At 68.2% G+C, this 9,442-nt stretch overlaps 1 protein-coding gene across 2 annotated transcripts; it reads left to right on the top strand.

Moving 5' to 3' along the window:
- The first annotated feature begins 2,523 nt into the window (after positions 1-2,523).
- PANX2 (pannexin 2) lies at positions 2,524-9,442 on the top strand. Of its 2 annotated transcripts, XM_054719661.1 has the most exons (4): positions 2,524-2,778; positions 6,161-7,624; positions 8,241-8,442; positions 8,528-9,442. In XM_054719661.1, the coding sequence occupies exons 1-4, from the start codon at positions 2,553-2,555 to the stop codon at positions 8,562-8,564; spliced, it is 1,929 nt and encodes a 642-aa protein (XP_054575636.1). In that variant the 5' UTR covers positions 2,524-2,552; the 3' UTR covers positions 8,565-9,442. The 2 variants fall into 2 exon arrangements, with proteins under 2 accessions (XP_054575636.1, XP_054575635.1); XM_054719660.1 differs by having other exon boundaries at positions 8,241-9,442.

Consider the following 9,442-nt stretch of genomic DNA (forward strand, 5'->3'; position numbering starts at 1 on the left):
TGTGGGTGTGTTCCTCGGGGGCAGCACCAGGCCTGGGGACCAGCACCCCGGGCCCAGGAAGGGTGTCTCACCCACGGCTGGCCGTCGTCCAGCGAGTAGTGCAGAGGGCGGGAGCTTGGGCCTGGCCTCTGGGCAGCCTGTCAGGGAGCAGGGACCCTGGGCTGGGGGGCCACCCGATGGCGCCTCAACAGCCAGGTGACGGGACAGTGGAGCTCGGGACCCTCAGCCCGTCACAGCCAAGGGGTCTGGGGGTCTGACCTGGCCTGGACCCACCGTCCCCGGGGTGGGACAGGGACTGCCACAGACGGCCCACTCGGCTCCCTCCCCACGGCCGGCTCCTCACCGTGCAGGCTGCGTGCTGCCCGCCTGGGGCAGAAATCTGTCTGGACTGTGGGGCCGGAGCACAGCGTCCCCCTCAGACCTGCAGAGCTCCACTCCCAGCTCCCTCCCTCCTGTGGAGGGCTTGTGGCCGCCGCCTCCAGGCAGGCAGCTGGGACAGTGAGCGGGAAGCCCAGGCACTGAGTGAGGTTGGACAGGGCGAGGGAGACACCAAGAGCCTTTCAGAGGCTGCAGAGCCCATGGAGGTCCCACAAGGACTCGGCACAGAGGGCGTGGCAGGGGCCAAGGCAGTGTCCACACCGGGTCTGAGGCCGCCCCAGGCCCCTCGTGCTGCTGGATACACGCGAGGCCCAGGCAGTGGCCGTGAACACGGAATACCATCTTCCTGGTTGACACATGGGGAACTGAGGTTCTGGGGGCCCAGCCCAGGGCCCACGCTGGCCTGTGCCCAAGGATCAGGCTCTGAAGACGCCCCACAAACAGCTGCCGTGGGTCAGAACCTGAGGAGGTTCTGGTCCCAGAAACGGTCCTGCTTGGTCACCTGCGTGGCTGTCCCTGTCCCTGTCCATTTGCCTGGTTACCAGGTCACCTTGTGCCCCGACCACAGCAGCCGCCACCACAGCCTCCTGCGACTGGGCCTGTGGGGTGAACGGGGACCCAAGGGCTGCCCAAAGACAGGGCGCCACGCCCCCCACAGGCACACAGGAAGTTGTCGTCTTGGGGGGAATCGGGCCTGGACACTGTCCAAGGCCAAGGGTTGGGGCACCTGCCATGTACACCCAGGCTGGGCCGTGGGGCAGCACCACTCGGGGTTCTCAGTGGCCGTAGGATGTCTGTGCTGAGTGACTGGGGGGAGTTAGGTCACCTGGGGGTGTCTGAGTTATCTGGGGGTGGGGGTCTGGCTGTGTGGGGTGTCTGGGTTGTGTTGGGAATTGGAAGCAGCCCACTGCCTTGGTGATTATGGGGGAGGAGGGAGAAACAGAACCTTAAAGCCATTTAGACCCATAACACTGTGGTCTGGAAATTGACTCCTATGTGTCCTATTAGCCAATGTCACCCCAGTTAATTTTTAGAAAAACATAACGATGGCCCTGGCACAGGCCATGCTCCCCCTCAACCCCGGAGGCAGGGCCCGCGGTGACCCGGCTGCAAGTGGTGCTCAGACGTGTTTGCCGGTGACTATCGAGTGACGGGAACCCCCAGCCACGCTGCCTTTCACGCCTGGTGCGCGCACCGATGGGGCGGGAAGGGGGCCTGCAGGGGGGAAGGGAGAGGGCCCTCCCGCACCGCAGCGGCTCTGCGGAGACCTCTGCCCCCAGAAGTGCTGTCGCCGCAGTTCGGAGGGCGACGCGGGATGGACGCGGGGTGTCGGGTTGGGGGATGGAGGGCCGGAAGGCGGCGGGGAGCCGGCCCAGAGGCACGGGCGCCCAGCCCGGGAGCGGCTCGGGCCGCAGGCGGGGTGACGGGCAGGAGGTCGGGCGGGGGAGCAGGCGGCCGCGGGCAGGTGATGTGGGGACCCTGTGGTTCGCGCCGGGCGCCGGTGGGGGCTGCGAGGGAAGACGCCCCGAGCTGGGAAAGGGGTGCCCAGTCCCCCGTCCGTGTCCGGAGGGAGCGGGGGCTCGGCACCCACAGGGCGGCCAGGCTTTGGGAGTGAAGAGGCGGCGCCGCAGGTCGGGGAGCCCCGTCTCCGTCCCCGTGGGGCTGCGCTGGGCGGCCCAGGCCCAGCCCCGTCCCCGCGCCGCGCGCCCCCGCCCCGAGGGGAGCCCCCCACGGCCTCGCCCGCCGTCCTCGTCCGGAGGGAGAGGAGGAACCAGCCCTCGTTAATTCCTTTTATCGAATTTGAATATTTTCTGCAAAGTCATCGCCGGCGCCGCATTCTGCGTGGCGGGGGGGGGAGGGGGGGCGGAGCCAGGCCGCCGGTCGCCGCCGGTAAACAGCCCCCTCCCCGCCGCGGGAGCGGGGCCGCGGCCCCAGCCTGGGACACCGCCGCCCCCGCGAGGACGCGCCAGGCCTGCCGGGCTGCAGCCCAGCGGGGGCGGCGGGGGCGGCGGGGCCCGGCGGCCCGACCCCTGCCCGCGGGGGCGGCGGCGGAGCGCCCCCCTCCCCCGGCGCCCCCTCCCCGGCCCCTCGCGCCCCCGTGAGCTCCCCCCGGCCCTACCCCTGCGCCCCGTGAGCCCCCGGCGCCCCGCGCCCCCCGCCCTCGCGCGCCCCCCATGCACCACCTCCTGGAGCAGCCCGCGGACATGGCGACGGCGCTGCTGGCGGGCGAGAAGCTGCGCGAGCTCATCCTGCCGGGCGCGCAGGACGACAAGGCGGGCGCGCTGGCCGCGCTGCTGCTGCAGCTGAAGCTGGAGCTGCCGTTCGACCGCGTGGTCACCATCGGCACCGTGCTCGTCCCCATCCTGCTGGTCACCCTGGTCTTCACCAAGAACTTCGCAGGTGAGGCCGGCGGGGGGCGCGCGGGCCGGGGGGGGGTGCGGGGGGCGCGGCTGCAGGTGCCCGTGCTGCCCGCCACCCTTGCTGACCCATCGGGGTCCTGCCCCGCCACCCTCGCGCCGAGCCACCCGCCGCGCCTGGCAAAGTCGGCAGCGCCCAGGGGCCTCCCAGCAGCCCCTCAACACCGCCCATCCTTGCTGGTGTTGCCGGCACTGGGGCTGCTCCCGACCCCGCTGCTCCATGCCTCGTTTTTACCTCCCGTTCGCTCACTTGGAACTCGGGATGGACCCCGTCCTGGACCTCGACGTCCGGGCATAGATGAGGGTGGGGCCTGGCGTGGGAAGGGGAGCCCACGAGGGGAGTGGGCAGGGTCTGAGGGAAGGAGGAGTGGCCAGGTGAGGACCAGAAGACCTACAGGTGATGGAGGAGGAGAAGGGCAGAGCCGGGCGTGGGGCCTGACTGCGGGGAGGGTCCCGCCAGAAGCAGGCCAGTCCTGCTCAGCCACAGGGTGAGGCCTCCCCGAGCTGGGCACCCCCAGGGTCTGGCTGGCAAGGGTTTCCGGCCCAGGTGACCATGAGAGGACCCTCCCAGTCCCAATGCCATGCCTGAGGGCCAGGGGTGCCTGTCCGTGGCAGGAAGGATTGGGGTTCCTCTAGGAGGAGGGAAATGCCGCCGTCCCCCGTGACATTGCAACGTCCTTGCGCTCTGCACCCACTTTCCCAAAGGTCTCACCGTGTAGGGGACACCCATTGTCCACGGTGCCTAATCCCACCCCAGGGCCCAGGCACTCAGACTCCTGGGGCCAGGACAAGCCCACAGCGGCTGGGCTGGCCGAGCCAGGTGTGGGTGCTGCCCTGTCACGGAGCGTCACTCGGGGTGGGCCGGCGTATTCGGTCCCCGGGCTGCTGGACAAATTAGCACTAACTTGGTGCTCAAAACTGCAGAACTTGACTCTCTCTCAGTCTGGGGTCCAAAACCAAGGTGTGGGCAGGGCGGGGCCCCCAGAGGCTCCGGGGAGGGGCCCCCTGCTTCCCTCCAGCTCAGAGGGCCTGGCCGTCCTGCGCTTCACCGAGACTGAATCGCCCAACTTCTGCCTCCTCTTCTCCTGGGCCTTCTCTCGGCGTGAGTGTATCCAAACTTGCCGTCTTATGAAGACACCAGCCCCTGGGCTGGCATCCACTCCAGTGTGGCCTCGTCTGAACCCTATTCCCAAACGAGGTCTGGTTCACAGACAGCGGGATTGAGACTGGACTACCTTTTGGGGGACAGTTCCCAGTACGATGCCCACAGAGGGGAGGCTCAGGACTGAGTCCAGCTCCACCGGGAGGGCCTCGGACCCTCCGCATCCAGCCGGGCCTGGCGGCTGGGGTCTTCCTGAGCGTCCTGGTCCAGGCAGGCCTGCCGGGAAGCCCACCCACCGGGGCCCTGCTGGTGCGTGGAGGGGCCTCCTAGCTGGGAGCTGCCCCAACGCCAGGGCCTCGGGTCCCGGGCTTGGAGGGTGGTGGAGGGCAAAAGACCCCCGTCACTCCTGGTCAGGGCTGCGTGAGTGACCCCCACCACATGGACCACTCATCAGAGGTGGAGGGGTCAGACGGGTGTGTGGCCACGACAGGGAGAGACTGAGTTCAAGGGTTACGTGGGTCCTTGGACACCACGTGGGCCGGGGCAGGGGACCAGCATCTCCTGAAACAGCCAAATAATGGGGTTCCAGTGTAGCCCAGGGCACCTCTCCGACCACGGTCAGACAGTGTCCCCACGGCCACGGTCCCAGCTCGGCCCTCTGCTTCCCTTTTCAGAAAGGACAGGAGACAAGCATCTCACACACACACACACACACACCCCCCCCTGAGGACCGGCAGCTGCACCCCCCCACACCCCGCGCGCCCCCCCCCGCCCCCCGGTCTCCAGACTGGGCCTGAGCAGTGAGGCCTCCTCCCTCCCGTGGGGGCCCAGCGCCCTGGGAGCAGTTTGTTCAGGCCCCTGGGGGGCTCCAGGGAGGGTCTGGGTGGGCGCGGCCAGCCTGCACCTACAAGCAAAGACTCAGTGGCTAGAAACAGTGCGAATGGACGCTCACGGATCTGCAGCTCAGAAGCCTGAAATGTGTCCTGGGGGCTGGAACCCAGGTGTCAGCTCCTCTGGAGGCTCCTGGGAGGACCTCCGGGGCTTCTCCGGCTCCGAGGCCCCGCGTCCCTGGGCCTCTGGCCCTTGCCCACCCTGTCTCCTTCCTTACACCTTTTTATTTCTTTATAATTTTTTATTGATTTCAGAGAGGAAGGGAGAGGGAGAGAGAGACAGAAACATCAATGAGGAGAATCATGGATCAGCTGCCTCCTGCTCGCCCCCCACTGGGGATCGAGCCTGCAACCTGGACCTGTGCCCTGACCGGGAATCCAACCGTGACCTCCTGATTCATAGGTCAACGCTCCACCGCTGAGCCACTGGCCGGCCCTTACACCTCTCTGACTCTGAGGCTCCTGTCCCCCTTAAAGGGTCCCTGTGATCACACCAGGCCCCCCCCCCCCCCCCGAGAGCCCCAGCCTCACCCAGCTGACTAAAGTAACCTCGTCGCAGGTTCTAGGGAGCCAGCTGCAGCACCCCACACGGAGGCCTGTCAGGTGTGGGGTCTGGGAGGGGCCTGAGGTGAGAGGGCTGAGAGAGGAGGTAGGGGCCATGAGCCAGGTGTGGGGTGGCTGGGGTAGGGTCCCGCCAGCCAGAAGAGCAGCTCCATAGAGCGGGGGGCGCGGGCCCGGAGGGGCAGGTGCTGCTGGCAGGAGCCACTGGTAGCAAGGGGCATCTCCGCTCCCTGTGGGAGGGCACTCCGGGTGTGTGGGCGGGACCGGACTCCCCGACTCGGAGGGACCCTGTGCAGGTGCAGGTGCAGGTGCAGGCTCGCTCCTCCCCCAGGCCGACCCCCAGCCGCTCTCCGTGGTGAGGACTCTCCGGATGCTGCCTGTGGCCTTGCCACTCAGCCATGGGGTTTCCAGGGGAACCCAGGGCCACTGTCCTGGGGGGGGGGGGGGGGAGGTGGCCAGGGGCAGCTGGGGCGGTGCAGGCCCGGACTGGTCCAGCGGGAAGGGGGCCCTGGCTGGGGCCATGGCCTGCCCGCTCCTCTCAGGGCCTGCTTTTTCCCCTTGTTCACAGAGACCACGTGGCCTGGGAGGAGGGCCTGGCAGTGAGGCTGGTCCCAGGTGCAGTGCGCACAGCCGTGACCTAACCGGAGGGGCAGCCCAGTGCTGGGGGGGGGGGGGGTGCCCGGTGCGACCCCACGGTTGGGACATGGGGGAGGGGAGTCTGTTTGAGGAGCTGCAGCCTCCACAGGCCGTGTGGGGGCGGGGCCGGGCCGGGGAGGGTCTGGCGCCCCAGCCCCCTCTCCTCTCGCCCCCAGAGGAACCCATTTACTGCTACACCCCACACAACTTCACCCGCGACCAGGCGCTGTACGCCCGCGGCTACTGCTGGACGGAGCTGCGGGACGCGCTGCCCGGCGTGGACGCCAGCCTGTGGCCGTCGCTGTTCGAGCACAAGCTGCTGCCCTACTCGCTGCTGGCCTTCGCGGCCATCATGTACGTGCCCGCGCTGGGCTGGGAGTTCCTGGCCTCCACCCGCCTCACCTCGGAGCTCAACTTCCTGCTGCAGGAGATCGACAACTGCTACCACCGCGCCGCCGAGGGCCGCGCGCCCAAGATCGAGAAGCAGATCCAGTCCAAGGGGCCGGGCATCACGGAGCGCGAGAAGCGCGAGATCATCGAGAACGCGGAGAAGGACAAGAGCCCCGAGCAGAACCTGTTCGAGAAGTACCTGGAGCGGCGCGGGCGCAGCAACTTCCTGGCCAAGCTCTACCTGGCGCGCCACCTGCTCATCCTGCTGCTCAGCGTGGCGCCCATCTCCTACCTGTGCACCTACTACGCCACCCAGAAGCAGAACGAGTTCACCTGCGCGCTGGGCGCGTCCCCGGACGGGGGCCCGGCGGGCGGCGCGGGCCCGGCGGTGCGCGTGAGCTGCAAGCTGCCGTCCGTGCAGCTGCAGCGCATCGTGGCGGGCGTGGACATCGTGCTGCTCTGCGCCATGAACCTCATCATCCTCGTCAACCTCATCCACCTCTTCATCTTCCGCAAGAGCAACTTCATCTTCGACAAGCTGCACAAGGTGGGCATCAAGACGCGCCGCCAGTGGCGCGGCTCGCAGTTCTGCGACATCAACATCCTCGCCATGTTCTGCAACGAGAACCGCGACCACATCAAGTCGCTCAACCGCCTGGACTTCATCACCAACGAGAGCGACCTCATGTACGACAACGTGGTGCGGCAGCTGCTGGCGGCGCTGGCGCAGTCCAACCACGACGCCTCGCCCGCCGTGCGCGACGCGGGCGCGCAGACCGTGGACCCGAGCGCCGACCCCGCGCAGCCCGAGGGCGCCGCCGAGCCGCCCGTGGTCAAGCGGCCCCGCAAGAAGATGAAGTGGATCCCCAGCAGCAACCCGCTGCCGCAGCCCTTCAAGGAGCCGCTGGCCATCATGCGCGTGGAGAACAACAAGGCCGACAAGCCCAAGCCCGTGCGCCGCAAGACGGCCACCGACACGCTGATCGCGCCGCTGCTGGACGCGGGCGCGCGCGCCGCGCACCACTACAAGGGCGGCGGCGACGCGGGCCCCGCCCCCGGCCCGCCCCCCGGCCCCGACAAGAAGCCGGCCCGCCACTTCTCCCTGGACGTGCACCCCTACGTCCTGGGCGCCAAGAAGGCCAAGCCCGAGGCCTCGCCCGCCTCCCTGCCCGCCTCCCGCAGCCAGGAAGGGGGCTTCCTGTCCCAGGCAGAGGAGTGCGGGCTGGGCCTGGCGGCGGCCCCCACCAAAGGTGGGCAGCGGGCCCCTGGGAAAGGCAGGAGTGAACCTGCTGGGGGAGCGGGGGAGGCTGAGTGGGCGCAGGTGGCTCTGCAGGGCGGGTTCGAGCAGGACCTGGGGTCCTGTGAGGGGACAGGAGGAGGCTGGGCCCCAGCGCTGGAGGGCAGGGCAGGGAGGGTGCTCGGGCCCCGGAGAAGGTGCTGGGAGGCCGGTGCATGCTGAGGGGCCTGCCCTGGCGCCCCTACCCCCGCCCCCACCCCCGGCCGGTGTGGCTCAGCGGCTGAGCATTGACCCAGGAACCAAGAAGCCTCCAGTTTGATCCCCAGTCAGGGCACAGGCCCAGGTTGTGGGCTCCATCCCCAGTGTGGGGCCTGCAAGAGGCAGCCGATCGATGATGTTTCTCTCGCATCATCAATGTTTCTATCTATCCCTCTCCCTAAAAAATTAATTAAAACATATTTTTTAAAACAGAGGGTCTGGCCTGGACCCCGCAGGCTCAGGAGGCTGAGGGAGAGATCAGCCCCTCCCAGGAGGTTTCGGAGCCGTGAGCCCCAGCCGGCTCTGGGGGGACGGGGAGGGTTCGCATGGCGGACAGTTGGGGGTGACGTGCTGTGTCCTCCGTGTTCCAGACGCTCCGCTCCCTGAGGAGGACATCCTGTACCCAGCAGAGCCGGCCCGGGCCGTGCTCCCCGCCGGCGGCCCGTTCCGTGTCTGCTCGCCCCCCGCAGTCCCTGCCACGGCCCCTCTGTCACCCGCCGGCCTCGGCAAGCCCGACCCCCTCGCCATCCTGAGCCGCAACGCCACCCACCCGCTGCTGCACATCAGCACGCTGTATGAGGCCCAGGAGGAGGAGGACGGGGGGCCCCGGGCACCCCCAGACATGGGGAGCCTCATCGCCATCCCCCCGCCCCAGCAGATCCTCATCGCCACCTTCGATGAGCCGAGGACCGTAGTGAGTACCGTGGAGTTCTGAGGGCGCATGGCTGCCAGGCCCCCCCGGGGGACCCTCTGCATGACCAGGGTACACAGCCGCCCCAGCACTGCCCGCCCCAGCCTCCCACCCGCATGCCTAGGGGCTCAGCACCTGTCCCTCCCCCTCTGTGGCATTGTTGGGGTGCTGGCTGGGCCAGGGGCTGGCCGTGAGCCCCCTCCCCTGCATCAGGCGCTCGCTGTGGGATGAAGAGTTTATTTTCTTAGTTCATTTTGTCTTGGGCCCAGGATGCTGGCCAGAGGGGATGGTCTGTGGGGGACGTGTGGGTCCGAGGTGTAGAAGGAAGCTGGGGGCAGGGCACCACAGGCCTGGGACGCACAGCGCTGAGCCACACCGTGCTCCTGGCTTGCCCTGGCAGGGGCCGGAAGCCCTCGGGTCAAAGGTCAACATGCACTTTCTCCTTGTACCCCGACTACCTGTACGTCACTATGGTTACTGTAACCCGCAAGTATCTCTCTCGTCAGGAGACTTAGGGTGCATTTAAAACAAAGGGTGTGTGTGTGTGGGTGTGTGTGTGTGTGGCCAGAGGGGGAGGGCGCCTGTGTGCAAGTAGACACGTGGGTGAGCGTGCAAAGCATGCGTGAGTGGGCACCAGCGTGTAAGCAAGTGTGTGTGAGCGGGCCCAGGCGAGCGTGCACGTGTCAGCCCAGGCACGGGCGCCGGCGCGTGAGCAAGGAAAGGAGTCCAACGCAATAACCACGTCCCCACCCGGGCCGCAGCCCCTGGCCTCGGGCCCACGCCGCGTCCCGTGGGGGCGTCCCGTGGAGCCGGGCCAGCGCGGCGGGTCTGTCCCTATTACCTCAGCCACGGCAACAACGTGACAGTATGAACAAGGTAGCA

The sequence above is a fragment of the Eptesicus fuscus genome, chromosome 7 (genome assembly GCF_027574615.1).
Source record: "Eptesicus fuscus isolate TK198812 chromosome 7, DD_ASM_mEF_20220401, whole genome shotgun sequence".
In the NCBI taxonomy this organism is placed as follows: Eukaryota; Metazoa; Chordata; class Mammalia; order Chiroptera; family Vespertilionidae; genus Eptesicus; species Eptesicus fuscus.